The sequence below is a fragment of the Lactuca sativa genome, chromosome 5, assembly GCF_002870075.4.
Source record: "Lactuca sativa cultivar Salinas chromosome 5, Lsat_Salinas_v11, whole genome shotgun sequence".
NCBI classification, from domain to species: Eukaryota; Viridiplantae; Streptophyta; class Magnoliopsida; order Asterales; family Asteraceae; genus Lactuca; species Lactuca sativa.
This window is the reverse complement of record NC_056627.2, coordinates 154,532,694-154,554,090: the sequence shown is the minus strand read 5'-3', so window position 1 is coordinate 154,554,090 and position 21,397 is coordinate 154,532,694. Positions and strand designations below refer to the sequence as shown.

Genomic DNA, 21,397 nt, shown 5'->3' with positions numbered 1-21,397 from the left:
ATCAACTCCCTGAGTTTGAGTGAAACCCTTCGCAACCATTCGTGCCTTATAAGTGTGCACTTTTCCATCCATGTCGGTCTTCTTCTTGAAGATCTATTTGCACCCGACCATCTTACGACCCGGTACATTGTCGACCAAGTTCCAAACTTGATTGTCATACATAGACTGAATCTCGTTTTCCATAGCCTCTTTCCATTTAGCAGACTCAGGGCCTACCATGGCTTCTCTATAGTTGTTAGGTTCATCCAAATTTACCAGTGTACTATCACTGATAAATATATCACCTTCTGCAGTAATATGGAAACCATAGTAATGCTCAGGTGCATTCCTAACTCTAGTGGAACGCCTCAGAGGTACAGACTCGTCAGTTGGTTCAACAGGAGCTTCCTCGTCAGGTTGACTGCTAGGGTTTGAGGTTCCTTCACCACTTGACTCTTGAATTTCTTCAAGGTCAATTTGCCTCCCACTGTTTCCTTGGCTTATGAACTCTCTCTCACGAAAGACTCATCCCCTTGCCACAAAGACCACATTATCACTGGGTCTATAGAAGAGGTAACCAAAGGATTTCTGTGGTTAGCCGATGAAAATACACCGCTCACTCCGAGGTTCGAGCTTATCATGAGCCTCGCGCCTCACGAAAGCCTCACAACCCCAAATCATGATGTGATCCAAGTTGGCAATTTTCCCAGTCCACATCTCGTGAGGTGTTTTGGCAACCTTCTTAGTAGGGACTAGGTTAAGGATATGGACAGAAGTCTCTAAGGCATACCCCCAAAATGAGATTGGTAGCAAAGCTCGACTCATCATGGAACGAACCATGTCCAACAAGGTTCGATTACACCTCTCAACCACACCATTAAGTTGTGGTGTTCTGGGAGGTGTCAATTGTGAGCAATCCCACATTCCTTAAGATAGTCAAGGAACTCTGTACTGAGATACTCACCACCTCAATCGGATCGAAGCATCATAATGTTCCTGCCCAGCTAATTCTCCACTTCCTGTTTAAACTCTTTGAACTTTTCAAAGGTTTCTGACTTATGCTTGATTAAGTAGACATAATCATATCTACTGTAATCATTACTAACAGTCACATAGATGCGGTTAGCATCCCTTGTGATGGTTTTGAAGGGTCCACACACATATGTGTGTACAAGATCCAACAAACCTTCACTCCTGGCATAGGTACCAGTGAAGGGTGACTTTGTCATTTTTCCAAGTAAACAAGATTCACAACTATCATCCGACTTTAGGTCAAATGAATCCAAGACTCCAGCCTTTTGGAGTTGGCCTATGCGCTTCTTGTTAACATGTCCAAGATTACAGCCTTCTGGAGTTTTTGTAACATCTCTATTTTCAACTATTTACCTTGTAGTCCCTTGGAATAAGTTTATTTGCAAATTGGTCCCATGTGGCACTTAAGGAAGAAAAATGCCTTGCATGAGTACGTAGGGCGTACTTCCAGAGTATGTTGGGCGTAAGGCCCATAAAAGAAAATGCTGTCGTTTAGGAATATGCTGTGCATATTCCTAGTGTATGTTGGGCGTACTCAGTTCAGATGAAAACCCTAATGTTTGGTGTTGTGCACTATTTAATCCCCTTTATATCCTCAAAACCTTTCCTTGCACCATCCTCCATCACTCATCTAGACCTTTACAAACCCTAACCTCTTGTGTAGATATTTTGACCTTGTGTGTTTGTTTTTGGTGACCTTAAAGGAAGGGGAAGGTGATGGAATCATATTGGGGACTCAAAGGGAGCTTAGATCCAGAAGTACCTCCTCCTTAGACATCATTTGGAGGTAAAAATCTCTGGCCTTAATGAATATTGCTCATAGTTCATGTTGTTGTTAAGTTTCATGCATTTTGGTCCCTTTTACTTGGTGTTCTTGAGTATGGTCAACTCTAGACTTCATAAGCTATCCTTTCAGAGATTTTAGAGTAGCTTAAGTCATAAAAATGGGTTCTTTGTCGTTATTATCCTTTTATGCATGAACTAGGAAGTCTTAATGGATTAAGGAGTTAGGGTTTTTGGTATTGGACACTTTATAGCCATGCAAAGTCATAAAGTTGGAAACTTTATTACTTAGGACATCATTTTTCGGCTTGGATATGAGTTTCAGAGATAAGGACTTAATGGAATAAGCGCTTAATGGAATTTTGGGACTGGGCTACGTACGCAGGGCATACCTGGTGGTACGTTGCGTATAAGTGGTCAGTACCCCGGTTTCTGGTCAACATCAGAATACGCTGGGCCTATTCTAGTATTACGTCGGGCGTAACCCGCTGTGATGACTTGTTGACTTTTGGACCTTTGGCCATTGACTTTGACTTTGACCAGGGTTGACCAAGTTTGACTTAAGGGTATTTTGGGTATTTTGAGCTATATTTAAGCCTTGGTCTCTATATGTTGAATAGGTGACCTGTATAGCCGGCATTCGGAGTAGTGTATAGTTTAGCTATTCCTCAGACTGTTAGGTGAGTTTTCCTTACTGTACTTACGGGTCGAAGGCACCAAGGCTGGCCCGTTGGATTGATATCCTGATTTACCATATGTGGTTATGCTATAGTGATCTGTTAGATACGTATCCTGGTATATAGGATGTTGTTATGTTGTAGTGATCTGTTAGATCTGCATGTTTTCCTGTTGACTGGTTGTGTGTCCTTTTATATGTATATGTTGACATAGTATGGTTGGGTTGAGGTGGTACTACCTTGTGCGATCACCAACAAACCCTGGAGCAAACCAAACATAAATTTTTGGCCCCGAGGGAAAGCCAGACTTATGTTATGGGCTCAGGAGCAAGCCATATATGAGCTATGGGCCCAATAGGCAAGCCTAACTCATATTGTGGGCTCAAGGGTAATCCAGTGTGATGGATATGGACCCGAGGGTATTCCAGACATATAACTAAGTGGACATGTGGTATATTGGTATTCTAGTTCGATGACTGAGTGGACTTGTTGTATATTTGGCATTCCAGTCCAATGACTGATTGGGCCAGGTGTAATACAGCTTGTTGGTAGTGGACCCATAGGTATTCTAGCTCGATGAGTGATTGGACCCAGCATTCTTGTTTGTATATGATATGTGTATTGTGTGCTAGTACTTTGAAGGAACTCAGTAATCTTCGTGCTTATAGTTTTAGTTTATGGTTTCAGGTACTTCAGAGGACCATGGCAAGGCGAAGGCGTGACCGTACACATCCTGATTTTATGTTGTTGATTTTTGGAGTCTGATTTTATATAGTGTTTTGGAAATAGTGGTTTTGTAAACACTTTTATTAGTAAATGGGTTGTTGTGAAAAGTTTAAATTGGTTGTGATTTTTGAGATGTCATAATTTCGCAGCCCGATGTATAGTACTTTGAGCAACATGAGTTGTGACTTTGACCGACACGAATAGTACTTGACCAGAATCTGGCCATAAAACTATTCAAAACTAGCTAGAAATAACTCTAACGACGGCAGACGGTGGTGGCGTACGACAACGCTAGGTTGTCTGTGGCACCTGTTGGCATTGTTTGCTTTGCCAGAGGTGACTAATTGACAGCTGGGGTGGAAGGGAGCTATGTCATATTGAAGAAAGGAGGTGGCAACCAATCATTCCGATGTTTCTTAGTTTTCTAGCAAGGTGGAGTCTAGCGGCACAAGGCGGTTATCTGGTGGCTCGTGGTGGTCGGCAGTCAAGAGGGAGAGAATCTGATAGGGAGAGAGGCAAGAGAGGGTGAGGTGCAAGAAAAATAGAATCCCCTCTTTTTATAGTTTTTCTTATTCTGATCCAACGGTCCAAATTGAATTCGATCCAATGGTCGATTAAAAGCTAGGTTTTTGATGTCACATCCCTGGCCAAGGCAGCAGAATATGTCGGGTTGTGTGACTTAGTTCATGGATCATGAGAAATTGAATATATAGCACAAGTACAACAATAACAAAATAGTAGTTGTATTTCATATTGAATTTTGAATACAAGTTTCTTATAGATAATAAGAGTACATAAATTGCCTTAAACAGGCAAGCAGTTATAACAAAAACTATAAAAAAAAACTATGTTTCTTGAAATCTATGTCTATTCCATCGTCTAAAAACTTGATTAGTGATCTCCTGAGAACCATGTAATTTTGAGGGTAGGTTGGTGAGAGTTACAGGTTTTCTACTAGTGCAGTAATGATACTTTTATAATGACCCAAAAGTATTTTCTTTGTAAGTACAGCCATGCTTAAAATGTTTTGTAAAGAGAAAAATTGAATCCATAGTTTTGAGAGAGGGAGAGAGAGGGAGAGAGAGAGAGAGAGAGAGAGAGAGAGAGAGATTCATTTAACGTTTATAGTGAGTCCTATAATTGAGCTATGTGACTAAAGTACCCCTTACAACGCTTTATTGGACGTTGTGGAATCGACTAAGATATTTAGCACCCGTATCGGGTTCGACCGTTCAGGTTGTAGCTAGAAACTACAGGTGGGGGTGTCAACCCGTATAGATCTATACATACGTATCTCGCTCCGAGATGATTAACGATTATAGTGGTGTAGGTATACTAAGTATTTGTACTTAGGTAATGAGTAGCATCTCCCTATAAAGCCCTTGACTAATGTACATAAATAACTCGGCTTATTTTGTACGTGGATAAGTACCCGGGGTGTAAGGATCTAGAGTGAAAAAGCCCTAAATTATATGAGGATAAGTCACTACAAGATAATATTTACGATAGATAGAGTTTATAAAATTCGAGTATGTTTGATAAGTAAATGCGTAAAAGTAGTAGAATACTCGCTTAAATAAACGGTAAGTCTCATAGTAGTAAACACGAGTACACGTATAAATTCTAATTTATAATACTTATAACTTATATATATATATATATATATATATATATGTGTGTGTGTGTGTGTATGCGTGTGTGTGTGTGTGCGTTTGAAAGACAAAACAGGAAAATTAATCTATAATGACGATTTTATCCTTGTTTTATAAAATCCGAGAAAAATCATCGAAAGTCATAATTAGGATCCGTAAACTCTCATGGTTTAGAAATAAAGTTTACTTTGTGTCTAATTTTTTCTCTGCCTGATATAAACCCTAACTCAAGTGAAAATGACCGTTTTTATAGACTGGTCTGAAAAGGACTACAAAGATATGCAGTCTTGAAAAAATCATAATAAATTGTATTAAGACTGTATGAATGTGTGTGAGTAGTCTCTGAAAACGTATCGATTTAAACTACTTGCATACAATATAGTTTTGCAAACCATAGGGTTTAAGATGGGCAAAACACGTCTTGAACATACCTCAATTTTTCACGTAAAATGATAACATTTTGTAGTATGCTTTCAAGAGTGTTCTTGCATTAACGAAATATGTGAGCACAAGTATTCCTCCCACCCCCCCCCCCCCCCCCCCCCGCGGTAAATGTATAAAAACTTTAAAATAGGGTCGTAAGCACTCACCTAATTTTTGAATTGGGTTTACATGTGAGAATGTTATCGTATTTGGGAAGTACTTCGAGATGGCATTAACAACAACAAACTTTAATCTGGTTTTTTTTTCTTCTTTAACCCACGAAAAAGAAAATAAAGACTTGAGTTTTGAACTTAGAAATACCACGAAAGATAGGAAAATAAGGTGGGAAAATGGTGGTGGTCGAAGGTTGTGATAGTGACCGCAGCAAAGTGGCAGTCGGCACTAGAGCTGCTCCGGCAACTTCACTGCTTCTTTTCTTTTATGTACAATGGCAGCAACGACAAAAGGAAGGGGGAAGGGGAAAGTGTGTGATAGGAGGAGTTGGGTGGTGTTTTCTCGACAAAACAAGGGCAAAAAGGAGGTGGTAGCCGGTGGTTCTCGGTGGTTGGCAACCACCTTTGATGGGTGTTTTAGCCGAGAGAGAGAGAGAGAGAGAGAGAATGGAGAGGGAGTGAGAGGATAGAATACTGATGGTTTTGTGATGAAATGAGTATGCTAAGGTCTCTATTTATAGTCCCAAGCATGTCTCATAAGACTATGCAATCCATACTTTCAAAGCTAGTAAATTACACAAACAAATCTATGCTTGGTACTTTGGAGCAAGTGTGCACTTCAAAAGGTAAGGTGGTGATGGAGCATGGTGATTATGGTGGATGTGAGAAGCAAGAAAAGAGAAGATTTGGCTGAATTTTTGGACTCTCATGCAGGTATGGTGAGCTAGTGATGTTATCTTTGTAAAAATGCCCCAAAATCCTCCTAGATTTGTGTGCCAACATCCCGACATCTAATATTTTTTTCGAAAGTGGCGAACGCCATAGAGCCAAGTTCAAGGATTCCAAAAAACCGAACAGATTAATTTTTCGAGTTGTAGAACTCCGAGAAATTTTGTTTAAGTATCCGCATTTAATTGACCCGAAACATCTGATTTTTCGAATTTTACAAATAGTTTTACTAAAAATATTTTGAGTATGGAATTCAATAATAGACCATATCCTAAGTCCAAAACGTTCTCTGAATTTTCATTTGTGGTGTGCAAGTGCCTCAGTGGATCGTAACCGTTTAAGCAGTTTAAAGAAAATCAGTATTATAGTGGTTTGGTATCTTATAACGGTCATATCTTTTGCATACGAACTCCGTTTTGGATGTTCTTTATATTTTCGGACTCAGAACAAACTGTACTATGAGACTAGAGTATTTCCTTTGCTCACAAATGCTTAATACGAAATCTTAGTTTTTCAAACACATTAATTAGGGTTATAGTTTGTGTTGTAGGATTCGTTCAAATTTTCCACCATTGGAAGTACGATACAATATCATATCTTATTTTAATTGTAATGATACTATTTATTTTCCAAAATATGCTTTAAAGCTCAATAGGTCAGGTTTCAAAGAGGTTCGTTGTGAATTGAATGTCTTCAGTTTTAGACCTAAATTTTGGGATGTCACATTTGATCTAATCTAGCCCAAGCAGTAACAAGCTTTTGAGAAATTTCGAGTGGTGACATTTTTGTTAATAAAATCAAATACTATATGACTTTCTAAGAAAAGCGATTCAATTTCTAGTCATTAAGTAATATCATGGCTATCCTAAGAAAGCATTTCAAAGTGATTTTCGGACAATATATGTTTACAGTTACGAACTTTCCCTTTGTAAAAGAGTCGATATCACGCGAGACTGAAAAGTTTTTTCTTAAATCAAAAACTACATCAAAACATAATTCATAATATAAAACTAACTTTTCGATATGAAACTTGGAAATGACCCTACAGTTCATCCGAAGTTTACTTGGTGAAAAAGGCGAACCTTAACCGTTCAACCTTATCTACAACAACTCGGGGTATTTTCAGGCATAAAAAGTTAGGAACATGATAAATTCCTAAACTAAATGAGAGTCATAGGAAAATTGATCGGCAATGAAAACTCATTTCCTAAGACGTCTCGTAATTCGTTGGAATCTCGTGTTTTGACACTTATCAGGTGGTGAGTTGTTACCCAGTTGTTCATATTCTTAAAATGGTCGTATCTTTTGCATACGAACTCCATTTTCAGCATTCTTTATTTCCAAATTTTCCTATTTTCAAGGAATATGTGATGAACCTATTGATACCCCATAATAATGTCTAATACATATATCTCTTTCAATCATATGTACTAATCCATTCCTCGTGTATATTGAAACTGTTTATTTATCAGGAATTCATGTCAATCCAAGACTTAATTGATATTTTGGACGTATTTCAAAGTACAATATCCTATAAACAACAAAATGATACCTTTATTACACATTAGATCATATTACAACAATGATTGTTAACATTGTTTGTTTAATTATGACCTATTGTCACAGTTTGTACCCGGAACGATTGAATTTTTAGCACGGGTTGTTGAGTTTTTATGTTTGTTTTTTTTTTTTTTCTTATTCTAGTTTCTTTAAGTAAAGTAGTTTTATTAATTAATATCATGTTTTTTATTGAATGAAAAACAAGTTGAAAAAATCTATGTTTTTATTGTATTTTTTAATTTAAAGAAAATGTGGAGTGGTGTTTTAGTGGTAGGTATATTATAGGTTTAGTGGTTGGATATGGTGATGATATGACACCCACCACTATAGTGGTTAGTAGTGGGTATTATGGATGGCCTTATATTAAAGTTTTAACTTCATGCATAAGTAATGTTTTTAGCATATTCCCAAACAAAATTTTCCTGCCAATCAACTAAATAGGCTTGTAACTCAGAAACAAAACTAAACTAATAAAAAGAGGGTAAAAACAAGTTTAAAAAATAAATAAAACTTTAATGACATGTACAGACTATTTATTTCATTAATTACATGTTTAAACCAAAATTTTAAAAAAAAGGGAAAAAAAAACAAAATAAACTGTATTTGGATTAAAGCCATAAAATTTAAAGCACATAGAGGTTAGGCCGTATGGGAATTGTATTGGAAGAGGTTAAAATTATTTCGTTTTACTGATGCTTCATCTTTATCTTTTCAGTTGTATTTACGTACCACTCCTAGCATATTATTTTTTATTTTTCATGTGTGATCATGGTGCATGGCTCACACTCCCCTGAATTGTGATTTATAATTTATGACCAATATACCCTTCACCTAACACAAACACACACAGATATAGTTACATGCACATCGATTCACTGTCTTCTTCAAAATAAACAATGTATCACTCCCTTTCCCTTCCCATAGCGACACTCCCCTACTACAACCACATACAAATAGTCACATGCATAAACACAATCAAAAACCATACACACACACATATATATATATATATATATATATATATATATATATATATATATTATTTCTTGCACTATAGCATTATACTTCAAAAAAAGAAAAAAAATTTAAAAAATTAAAAAAAATTAGAAAAACAATTGATAGTAAGATGCTATCTTAGAAAAACAAATGAAAATACATTATCATTTCTTTCATTTAGCCCAATCAGGGGGCTAAATGAAATAATTAGAAATGTGCTTTCATTTGTCTTTCTAATATATCAACTTACTTTCATTATTACTTTTTTTTAAAATTATCTTATTAACATGTGTACATAATATGCATGCTTGAGTGGAGAAAAAAGGATAAATGTTACTTGTTGTGATATGTTCTTCGAGCTTAACATCATCCCGCAATAGCTTTGCCTAGGTTAAGCCTAAGAATCACAGCAAAGAAAGAACCGATGTTAGCCGTCGTCCAGGAGGTGGTCCCGGAATAAATATCTGACGGTCTAGTTAGTGGTTATATGAGAGAATTAGGTTTAGGTTTCGAATAGAGAATGAGGCGATCCCCTCTTTCGGAGAAGAAGGGTTTCTTTTGTACCTGTTGTCCTCTATACGTGATCCCAACAGAATCTTTTGTACCGTCTGGACCAACAGGACGTAGAGGATTCCTATTGGCGGATCATACACCACTAGTGGTTATCTGCTATTGATGCAAAACTAACAGAGGACAACTCCGTGGATGCTATACTTGTCACTATCTGGAGTGGCTAGTACTATTTTGGCTTATTTAGACTGGAGTTTCTTGTCCTGGAGTGGACCTTGGCGTTGGAGCGTCGGGGTCTGAGTGCGAGGCTGCGAGGGCGAGGGTGAGAGCCCGGGCCTAATAAAAACTCATGTTGGATGGCGACCGTAATCTAGGTCGTCCTTTAGATAAATGTTTTTTTTTATTTTTGACGTATTCCTAGGAGGATACATTAACAAGTCCCCTAGGCTAGTAAACGTCAGCGTTAGCCTAGGGTAGCTAAGTTGTTCTAGTCTTAGATCAAGACACCTGTTCGGCGGGGATGGCTCTGATGTCCACTTATGGAGCCGTCTGTGCAGACGGTTTGATCTTTATAACTCTTCGATTTTCCTTCTTTGCGCGTAAGTCTTTCCTTATTGGAGACGGATTTCTTTTCTACGTTTCCCATTCTGCGACTACCTCTATCTTTTCTCTGCTTATCGTTTCTTCCATCTTTTTCTTATTTATTGGGATTAATGGCGACACCAAATACCGGAATTGAGCCAACATCGGGTGAGGTTGGGATCCTCACTACTAGAAAATAGCCCTTTAATGAGACGCAAATTATGAAACGCACAGATTTATGATACGCAAAATTGTGTGCCCTAAAAATAATGTCATCTCTCCTAAAATTAGAAGGATTTTTTGCATGCCCTAAAATTAGTGTCCCAACAAAAGGAAAAAAAAACAAAGGAAAAAAAAAAAAAAAAAAAAAAAAAAAAAAAAAAAAAAAAAAAAAAACACGGAGGGCACCTAAAAAATATGTGTGTCGTGTAGAGGCGTCACTTTATATTTTTTTATGGAACGCGCGTTTTGCATAGTAACTAGGCAGAAAACGAAATCCCAAAAAAATCAAAAAACCCGCCTTGTTCTGATCTACCTTCATTTCGATCTTTCTCTTCCTCTTTCTACCAGGCATGTATCTCTTCTCTCAACCATGGTTTTATATCCTACAACAACAAGCATGTACAAGAAAGATACAATGGCTTTTTATCCTTTCTTCCGTTCTCTGGATCTCATTCCCATCCCGTCTCCATCATTCTACCTCTTTAATATCATTATCATATATAAAAACTCTGTTTTTCTACTGCCTCTAAAATCAAATTTACACAGTTCATCTCTCACCACGTAACTTGCTTTCCGAACAACACATCGTACCGCAATAGACATCGTTCAACTTTCTTTCAACATCTCTCATCCTCCATCACAATTACAAACTCAGCGACTCCGTATTTCCTCTTATCGGAACTCCGGGTTCGTCCCGAAAAAGAACAAGAACCCCGACCCCTATCAGGAAATAAACCCTAATTTGCCGACATAGGATTCGTCAATTCATACATGTCGACGATGACTGGTGAGCATCACAATTTCCTGAATAGACAACACCGACAACATCCACCAAAAAACCCTAATTTTACAGCCAATGATTTCACTAGGATTCATTTATGTTCCTGGATTTTCATGAAAGGTTAGAGTTTGCTTACTTTTGATTTCGATCTTTTCACCATATGTTTACTGTTTGTTTCCCGTTTCCATCAAATTCTTAAAGGACTGTTGTGCCTATGTTCGTGCTTAATTATCGTTACAGATTCGTTAATATCCACTGCTGGGAATTATCTATTAAATAGTAATTGTAAAACAAAATTATCTACTAAAGTGTTATCATGCGATACAGTAACAAAAATTGCAATACTTGATTGCATTTCCTATACAGATCACTAGAAAATATGAATGAATCATTCATATATTGATACTTGCAGGTTGCAATACATTAATACTTACAATTTTACATACCTACGCCTAACAATTTCATTTGGGGTCTTTTATATAGCCAAGATTAGTTTTTTAGCATAATTATTACAAACAAAACCCATTAAAAGAACATATTCTTAAAGCATGAACCAGTTGCTAAATTCCTTTCGGCACGCTACAACCATACCACAAATGCCAAAAGAAAACTATTATCTCCACACTACTATACTTTTAAATAGCCAAAGATTGCAATGACATCTGATTATTATCAAGGGGTTAAAAAAATTCAGTAAAAATGTTCTTAGCAATCATATAAAATTGATGCCCATTGTGTTTGAAATTAATCTCATAAATCATCAATAGGTAGTTCCACGGGTTAAAACACTGTAATTGTAAGTTAGCATTAAAGTTAATTCCCTTTTTTAACTAACAATAGGCTATTGATGAAAATTTGCATTGATTTTTGCAGGACAAAATACGAAGGATAGGATTCAAGAAATTAGAAGAAGAAAAAAAAGGATCCAAAGGTGTCGTATATAGTTGAAATCCAATTAGCAAAGATCCTATGCAAGGTTTGTTTTTAATTTATTAGTAATTATGTGATGGTAGCTTACAATGTAACATCTTAGTAGTAATTCTTCATCCTTTGTAATTGTTCATGAATATTGAATCCAAAAGGATTTATTAGTAAATTACAAAAATAAGCTTTTTTACAAACAAGTAACAGTGAAAATGATGGATCAGACTTCCGTGGACGGTTAGGTATAACTTTGCCGAAAAGTTACTGATGATGTATGTTAATATGTTATTTGCAAAATAAAAATGAAAGATACGTTCTTTCTTCACTGTTTGTAACAGTGTAATGCATGCCAACCCCCCGAATGTCCAGTATGGATATATATATATATATATATATATATATATATATATATATATATATATATATATATATATATATATATATAATTTATTACTTGGTCATGGAGTTTGTGATTTTTTATTTATTGGAATTTGCTACACCTGTACTGCAGTACACATATTCTAGAAAGGGTAAAATAGGAAACACAGAAAAGTAATCGGGGATATTTAGTTGTGGAAGGGTAGTATTGTCTTTTTTAAATGTGTTAGCATCATGCTCTCACAAATTTTGTGCTAGACTTTTCTCAGATCACTCAAACCTCAGCAAAAAATTACAAGACAAGAACAGGGAAACATAAAGAGAATTAGAAGAAGAACGAATTTCATTCAATAGATAAATGATTGACAAGCAATCTAGCATTTTGAGAAGCCAAAATCCTTCTAACAAAATAGATACCCACTCACATGCTTTCCCGGACATTAAATACCCAGAGTAACACTCTATAAATAATAATTACCAAATTGCCCCTCCATCCTCATGGAGCAGTTGGATCCGTTGTAATTCATCTTTTACCCCTCCTTGTGTAAGTAAAATTTAGAGGAGGTCTCATTTTGGGAAATTGATTCAATACAACACAGTTTTGTTCTTCTTTCATCGTTAATATTACTTTGTTATTATTAGAGTATAACAGAATTCTACTCCCAAGGTTTCTTTTCTTGTTAAATATGGAAGGGAAATTTAGGTAAGTTCTTTTTCAAAACTTTGATAAGCAATTAGCAAATTGTTACTTTTGGTTGGTTGGATGACAAATGATTTCTTTTTACAGGTTATATGGTTCCTTAATATTTCCAACTTGGGGCGTTTCTAATAAAACAAATGTTCATGCATTTGGTAGTCCTCTTGGAGTTGATAAAACATGTAAGCCAATGAATCATTACGACAAGCAGGAAAACAGAACATCATTTTCTGTGTACGTAAGCTCGTATAATTCTAAAAATACTTTGCTCAACCAAATGTAAGTGCAATGCTATCACAAACAGTGAACAAAAGTAACTTGCATTTTCTTATATCTTTTGCTTTTTTTTTTTGCAAAGAACTTATAAAATCTACACAAATATTGCAGATGAAACCACAATCACAAACAAATCCACAGGCGAATCCGTATGATTGAAGTTGTACATGCTATATAAACAATGAATAATCAAAACAACAAAATAATGTCACTGCTACTGTGTGTTGAAGGTATAAATTTGTTGGGTTATAATCCAAGTATCCGTTCATGTATCTGTCATTACCCTTACCATCAACATCACTGAGGACGATGACTTTGACGGTTGTGGCCACCGATGGCAATGCCCAACCCAATCCCGTAACTGTTAGTGTTCCCAAGCAGGGAAAGTTTGAAGATCTTGTTAATGATTTGAGAAAAAAGTGCTCTTTAGGGAATCATCAAACCCTCATGGTGGCTGAGGTAACATTCCCTTCCTTCCATCCAATCCATCTTCTTCTGTACTGTTTCTAACAGTTTAACATCTACAGGTATACAACAATCATGTTATACGCTTTCTAGGGGACCCCACTGAATCGTTATCCTTAATTATGGATGATGACCGCCTTGTTGCTTATAAGTTACAAAAAGATTATCATAAATTTTCTTATATTGTTTTTGTTCATCACCAAATAGAAAAGTAAGTTCAATGTTTCTTTCTTTCCTATCTTCTTTTCTGTTTTTGATATAATCACTTATCACCAAAAAAAATAATGTTTAAAGTTAAATGCAAGAAATAAATAGCAACATTCTACTTTTTTTCTTTGCCTTTTGTTTAATTTAATTTGAAGGAGTTCAGAACATATTTGCACTTGATTTTGAACTCTGATGCATATAAGATGAAGTTTTTTTACAGGCGCGGGATGCAGGAACAAGGGCTAAACAATATACATTTGAGGTTAGATTACTAAGAACAATGGATAATCGTGCTTTTGATGACTCCAAAGTCGCATCTGCATCTGCCATGAAGGTAAAATGATTATATTGGTGTCTGTCTGGAAAGTAGTAGATACTCTGAATCCTATGGGATCAAAATCAAAGACCGCTGAGTACAAAGTTGTCCCAGTATGTAGACTGGGGGGGCATTAAGGCTCAATATTCCGTATTACATGGTCTTTGGATGGATCAAAACTGGTGTCCGTCTCGGATGATCGCAGGTCAATTCTCATCCCAACTTTATGAGCCTTTTGACTCTTCATATTAAATCCTTTGATATCTTATTAGTGCAGTGCTCGTATCTGGGAAGTTCTTACTGGAAAAAAAGAGTCTGATGATGCAACAGAGGTGACTGTTTCTCCTTCCACTGGGCCTGTGCTATTTAACCACACTGCCAGGGTTTGGGATTGTTGTATGTCCGACTCTATAAGCCCACCTCTCACTTTAGTTTATCTTTATTCTTGGTTCGCCTATTCTCTTTAGTGAAAACAATTTGAATGGGACATTGCCTAATATGTGATGTGATGTGATAGATTGTTTAAGTTGGATGTTTCCTTGTTAATAGTCTTCTTTATGAAAAATTTCCCTATCAAGTCAACAAATAAGTTCAAAATCAGTGCATCTTTGTTTCATTTGCTACAGACAAGGAAAACAAGTATGGATCACATTACCTCTTTTCTTTCTGGTTCATTGGATGTGCCATTTTAGCTACATTTGTTATATGTGTTGTGTGGCCAACAAATATATGTTTTCATTACATTGGTGTCTACAATTATTAATCCACAATAAGTCCATGGACTGATTGTTATGCTTATAATGTGTTTTTGGATTGTCCTATACGTAGCATCTCAGCTTCTGATTAATTTGGTGTATTATTTTGGTAGGTTGATCCTGCTACATGGCCAATAATGATCTCTAGGGTCTGCTAGAAGGATTGAAGATTGCAGTTAAGCGTACATCAAGACGTCACACCAAGGACTTGATGACTTTAAGCTAGCAATGTTTTACTTGATTTGGACATGAACCCTAAGATATCATACTTTGGCATGGCTAGAAGCTTTGGAGGAAACGAGACTCAAGCAAAAGCAAACACACTGAGAGTTGTTGGCACATAGTAAGCTACATAATGCAATTGTATATAAATTCTGCTTCTCTTATGTTCATTTCTTTGATTACATTTACTCACTATTGAAATAATTATTTGTATTTGACATATTAGTGAAATGAATTATCTTTGTTATTTATGGTATTTTATTTTGGATTATGATATTTTTAATGTGTTATTTAATTTGAAAATTACTAAATCTATCAAAATATATAATTTTTAAAACATTTAATATTATGACACGCAAATATGTGTGTCATCTTTCCTTATGACATGGGCTTTAATGATACGCAATGCGAGTCATAAATGTGCGTCGTAAGGTTACGACACACAAATGCGTGTCATATTCTTTATGACAGGGCCTTCCTTGACACGCATCGTGTGTCGTAAGAGCGCGTTGTAAATGCGCGTCGTAAATAGACGACGCGCAAAAGCGTGTCGTCTTCCATTATGACAGGGCCTTCCTTGACACGCATTTGTGTGTCGTCAGAGCGTTTTACGACACGCATTGCGCATCGTAAAATGTTGTTTTTCTAGTAGTGCCTGCAAACCCGATTTGGCTTTTTACCCGAGCACGGGGTGCAATTATAGTGACCCTAATTATGATGACATGTGCGGAATAGTAAAGATCTATTGAATCATGAAAACATCAAGAACACAAGGAGCAAATAAAATCAGTTTTAAGCTTCATTAGAATAGTAAGAGTACAAGTGGGTATTGAATATTTCTCTCACTAAAACTAATCACTCCAAAATGGGTCTTACTTAATGGGAGTCACTCATTTCCTATTTATAGGAAAGACTCAACCCATTACACATACTAGAGGGTAAGCCACATTCAAGGAGAACTTTGCACCCTAATATTCTCCCCCTCAAAGTTAGGATTAGATGTCTCGGCTTCAATTTCCAAATGAGCTTGTGTGATTAGGACCAACTCCCCCTTGAAGTAACACCGGTCTTCAAATCCGCAAATGAATACTCAAGAAGCTTCGAATACCCATTTCTACATTCTCCCCCTTTTTATAATCAACAAGTGTTATAAAACCCACAAGGGATGAGAAGCGATAGAGAAATAAACTTGATGAACCTCCCCCTCGATGTGTGACAATAATGAAACCGTGAAAATCTTACACAAAAAACAATCACGAAAGGCCGAGAAAAATTTTCCAAATTTTGTGAAAATTTTGATTTTTGGATGAGAGATTCAGGAAACTCGAAAACTAGCTAATAACTGTCAACTTTGCAAATTTTGCAGGGACCCGTTGTGTCAATTTAGCTTCCAATTATGATGACATGTGTGGATAGCAAAGATCTAGTGAATCATGCAAACATCAAGAACACAAGGAGTAAATAAAATCAGTTTTAAGCTCCATTAGAATAGTAAGAGTACAAGTGAGTATTGAATATTTCTCTCACTAAGACTAATCACTCCAAAATGGGTCTTACTTAATGGAAGTCACTCACTTCTTATTTATAGGAAAGACTCAACCAATTACACATACAAGAGGGTAAGTCACATCCAAGGAGAACTTTGCACCCTAACAGCATTATCCTAGAAAGGGGCGGTTATTTCCCATCTGCCGGAGGGTAAGGGTGGGGTTCCTATCCCGATCTTTGAGTCAAGCTTGAGGCTACTTAAGACCGACTTCTTCGACGAGATTATGCGCCAATATGGATTTTCTATGGATTATCTAACTCTAAATGTTGTCAACAAAATAGTCAGTTTTGAAATGGCATGCCGAGCCCTGGGAGTGCTTCCTCGATTCTAGGCCTTTAAGTACTAATTTAATCCTCCACCCAATATGGCGTTCATACTTTCTCTCAACGGCGTGGCATTCATGCGTTCATTATTAACCAGAAGGCGCCCAAGAAGAACTAGCAAGACAAGTGGTTGTGAGTTAATCGCAACTTGATCGGTTACGGCTACCCTCGCAAAACTAGTTTCTCCAACCGGACGCCTCAGTTGTCGGGTATTTCTTCTCATCTTTTGGTAGCCACCCTGCACGTTTAGCAGCCTAAAAAAACAAAATTTTATGAACCGTTTTACCCCTATAGTAGTGTAGTACTAACTAACATTGTGTAAAGTTGACTTACAGTGAAGAACATTTCAAAGTGCTCTCGTTGGCCTACATCAGTCACATATATAATCCACTCAGCTTTTTCCTCATTAAGCCGATACCAATATATGAAAAAGAGAATGTTTTATAATAGTGTAAAAAGACGAAAATGCCCTCAGATTTAAAGAAAACTAACCACAAATCTGGAATTCTGTTGAAGCATAGTTGAAACCTCCATCTCTTTTCACAACAATAAGGGGGATCTTTTTTTCTTCAATGAAGATCACTTGAGCTCCTTCACTTTCTTCAGTCAATCCCTTAGCAAATCTAGAGTCCCAGGAATGTATGGATTATAAAAGCTTTCACCCTGAAAATAATGGAAATAAATATAACGAATTTTATATCAAGAGGAAAAAAAAAGGTGTACTTGTCTTTAAAAATAATACCTTTTCTTGTAAGTGGACTCCAAGGCATTGATATACTTTTTCATAACCCTTTCGACTTATCTCACAGATTTGTGCCCATGCTTTCCGAAATTTTTCCTCGCCACCCTATTTTTTTTTAAATTTATTATTATTATTATTTTATATCAGAAAAAACACAAAATATGTTAAAAAGTTGGTTATTGACCTACTGCCTTCTTATCTCCCTCTTTGAACTCATGATCACTACTTTTGGCCTATATTTATCAAGTGTTGTAAAAGTTCCTTTCTTCTAAGGGGTTCAAAGTCGGGTGATCCATAAAATAAAAAATAAAATAAAATAAAATAAAAAGTAGAAGTAGGATTTGAATGGTATGCTTGGTGATTATTCTCTATGAAAGATTCGGAACAAAAACGTATAGACCTTGCCAAAACAATTACAATCAAATAACAAATTATTAACAAGCACCAAGTGCTATTCACCAACTGAGTAGGTCTAATTGGGGGATGTTAGAAATATGGTTTAGTGGTACATGGAAATCAGAGAATCGTGATAATCACTTTCAAATCGAAGTAATTGGGTGGTACTCCCAAATCCTCAATTGGATAAGACTCAGATAAAATCAGAGAGAAAAGAAAGAAAGAATGAGATGGTGTAATTTCGTGAGTACCAGAAAAGTGACTAAAATTTGGTTATAAACCTTCCTTATCTGAAAAACTGTCAAAACTATCATATAACCGGGATTAGAAAAGCAATAGCCCTTGAGTATTCAAGTTGAGACACTGGAGATCCTTTATTAGGTAGAAGCTTAAGACTAGGATCTATAGGAGTGCTAACAGGAGAACAATTCTCAAAGTTAAACTTTTTCAAGATCTTCTCAATATAATGAGATTGAGAAATTGAAATCCTATTGTTTCCTTTTCTAATTCTTATACCAAGAATTACCTCGGCCTCCCCTATGTCTTTCATATCAAAACTAGATGATAAGAATTTCTTGGTTTTATCAACTTCTTCTAAATCAGTACCAAAAATCTACACATCATCTACATATAAGCAAATCATGACTCCTTTACCAGAAGTATCAAATTTGCTATATACACACTTGTCAGCTTGGTTTAATGCAAAACTGTTAGACAAGACAATATCATCAAACTTTTGATGCCATTGTTTTGGTGCTTGTTTCAAACCATATAATGATTTCTTCAAGTTGCACACTTTGTGTTCATTTCCATGCATCACAAACCCTTCAGGTTGTTTCATGTATATTTCCTCATCCAAGTCACCATTCAAGAATGCAGTTTTCACATCCACTTGGTGAATCACAAGATTATTTAGAGCTGCAAGAGCTAATAATAATCTAATAGCAGAAATTCTGGCAACAGGAGCATAAGTATCAAAGAAATCAATGCCTTCCTTTTGTCTAAAGCCTTGGATAACCTGTAACAGCCCGGATTTCCAGGTACCTTTATTGTTTAGATTTTTGGTGTTTTGAGAGGGGACTCGGCGAGTTGGAGCTCAGACTCGCCGAGTAGGGTCGCGATTCTGGACGCGGGATTCGTCTGGACTCGGCGAGTCCAGGATATGGACTCGGCGAGTCCGCGCTGTTTAATGAAACCCTAATTGCTCGGGTTTGGGACCTATTTAAAGGGCCTTATGGCCGTCACTTGTGCTCACCAGTCCCTTGAGTGAAACCCTAATCGAGTGTGAGCGTTTGGAGCAAAGAAGGAGGCCATTATTGATCTTGGAAGTGTCATCTTGCAAGGGAAAGGGAGGATCAGCTAAGGGGAAAGCAAGAGGAGCCATTTCTGAGGGTTTGGAGTCCATAGCATCATTATTGTGGTAATATCTTCGAGCTATCCTCTTCTATGTTGATGTTTTCTTTGATTTAGGGCTTATTGAGGCCTCAAGTGGCTAGATCTAGTGCTTCCTTGGTCCCTTAAGCGTTTTAGACCATAGATCTGGACCCTTGGGGGTCCAGAGTGTCCCTTTGCCCAAGCTTTCTGTGAATCTATGGAGGTTTTGGATTGGAATCCTTATGCCTTGGGCCAAAATGCCATTTATGAGACATGGAGTGTTTTGTGAACACCAAGATAAGGACTTTACGTGATGAATCAGTCTAGAAAGGCCAGATCTATGAATTGTTGGAACAGATCTGACCTCAGAAGCGAGTTTGGGTGATTGCATGGCATGGACTCGCCGAGTCCGATGAGCAGACTCGACAAGTAGCTTGAAGATTTCCTTGGACCGGCCAGTGAGTGGTCCAGTCGAGTCATGGGTCGACTCAGTGAGTCAGGGCGAGTTAGAGAGGGTTGTCAGGTGGATTGAGTCGAGCTGGGACTCGCCAAGTTGTTCTTGAGACTCGGCGAGTTGAGTCGGGGTGGCCCCGCGATTCTCCCAGGTGGAACTCGTCGAGTCAGGGGAAGTACTCGACGTGTAAGAAGGGAATCCTAGAGAGTTGGTGAAAACGTCTAGACTCGCCGAGTCGCCCTAGTGCACTCGCCGAGTCCGGTCAAAGTTGACCGTTGACCGTTGACCAAGAGTTGACTAGTGTTGACTTAAAAAGGGTAGTCAACCTTAATGGTAAAAGTGTTAATAAGAGATGTATGATGATATAGGGAGATTGTAGCCTGAGGATCGAGCACGAGTGATTTCGGGATTTGCTAGCTATCGATATTCACGAGGTGAGTCTTCTCACTATACTGTACCCGGAAGGGTTTGACTGTGTGACCGGAAGGTCGGATATGATATGAGACATATGTGCTATATGTGATAAATTAGTTGTTATATGTGCTATGTATGATATGCTTAATGTGGGCCGGAAGGCATTATGTTATGGGCCGGAAGGCGAATATGTTATGGGCCGGAAGGCGTTGTAATGTGGACCAAAGGGTCGGCGTGGGTAGGACCGGAAGGTTTACCCAGCAGGGACGGAAGTCCCCTGAGACACAAGGACCGGAAGGTCAAGGCCTGGAAAGGCATATGTGCGTAAGTTGTATTTTGGGGAACTCACTAAGCAATTATGCTTACAGTTGTTGTGTATGTGTTTCAGGTACCAGCGAGGACCGTGGGAAGGCGCCGGCGTGATCTGTACACACTAATAGATGGTTTATGATCTTGGGATTCATATGATTTGTATTATGATATGACACGTTGAATGTTTATGCCTTGTTTTGGATAAAAACACTTTATTTTGAAATGAAAAATTTGTTTAAAAATTTCCGTTGTTACAAATTGGTATCAGAGCCTTGGTTTGAGGGATTCGGGTACACCTTCGGGCGTAACTAAACTCAAACCGAGGATTTGAGGAAAAAATTTTAAAACAAAGGCATAAAATTTTTATAAAGGATTTTATGGTAAACAAGAATGAAGCAGTGTGTACGATCAGCCAGCGCCCGAACGGTAAAGATCCCCAAAATACCCTTACAATGTTGTGTTAAGAGATATGATATGATATGAATTGTTATGCATGCTAGAAGACTAGGTATTCATGATAGGACTAGAGTGGCCTGATTTGTGATGCCTTAGTCTAGGGAAGTCTGTTGCTATGAGATGCTTTGAGAGCGAGTGGGTAGTTAGTGCATAACAAGAGTAGAGTACTCACGATCCGGGTTTGGGGAGGAGGACTTGGGATGAATGCTGATGCGGTGTGGTCGGTAGTATTGGGCCCGTACTACCGAAGACATCGGGTCAGTGGGCGACCCAAGTAAGAATCCCTGGGTATCGGGGACTGAGTAGGGTCGC

The 21,397-nt window shown here is 37.4% G+C and overlaps 1 protein-coding gene across 3 annotated transcripts; it reads left to right on the top strand.

The window, feature by feature from the left end:
* The first annotated feature begins 12,197 nt into the window (after positions 1-12,197).
* Positions 12,198-15,303, top strand: LOC111892443 (ubiquitin carboxyl-terminal hydrolase 8-like). 3 transcript variants are annotated; one of them, XR_008224004.1, is made up of 5 exons: positions 12,198-13,559; positions 13,628-13,776; positions 13,993-14,293; positions 14,366-14,420; positions 14,957-15,303. XR_008224004.1 is itself a non-coding variant. In XM_052763998.1 (2 exons), exons 1-2 carry the CDS (start codon positions 13,368-13,370, stop codon positions 13,778-13,780), a joined length of 345 nt encoding a protein of 114 aa, XP_052619958.1. In that variant the 5' UTR covers positions 12,198-13,367; the 3' UTR covers positions 13,781-13,973. The 3 variants fall into 3 exon arrangements, 1 of the variants encoding a protein (XP_052619958.1); XR_002850550.3 differs by having other exon boundaries at positions 14,366-14,484; XM_052763998.1 differs by lacking the exons at positions 13,993-14,293; positions 14,366-14,420; positions 14,957-15,303 and having other exon boundaries at positions 13,628-13,973.
* The last annotated feature ends 6,094 nt before the right edge of the window (positions 15,304-21,397 follow it).

What these genes read in the sequence shown, in the direction of transcription:
- LOC111892443 (XM_052763998.1), top strand. Translation starts at nt 13,368, where the DNA reads ATGTATCTGTCATTACCCTTACCATCAACATCACTGAGGACGATGACT. An exon ending in AAACCCTCATGGTGGCTGAG is followed by an intron (nt 13,560 to 13,627) that starts GTAACATTCCCT and finishes TAACATCTACAG; the next exon opens with GTATACAACAATCATGTTAT.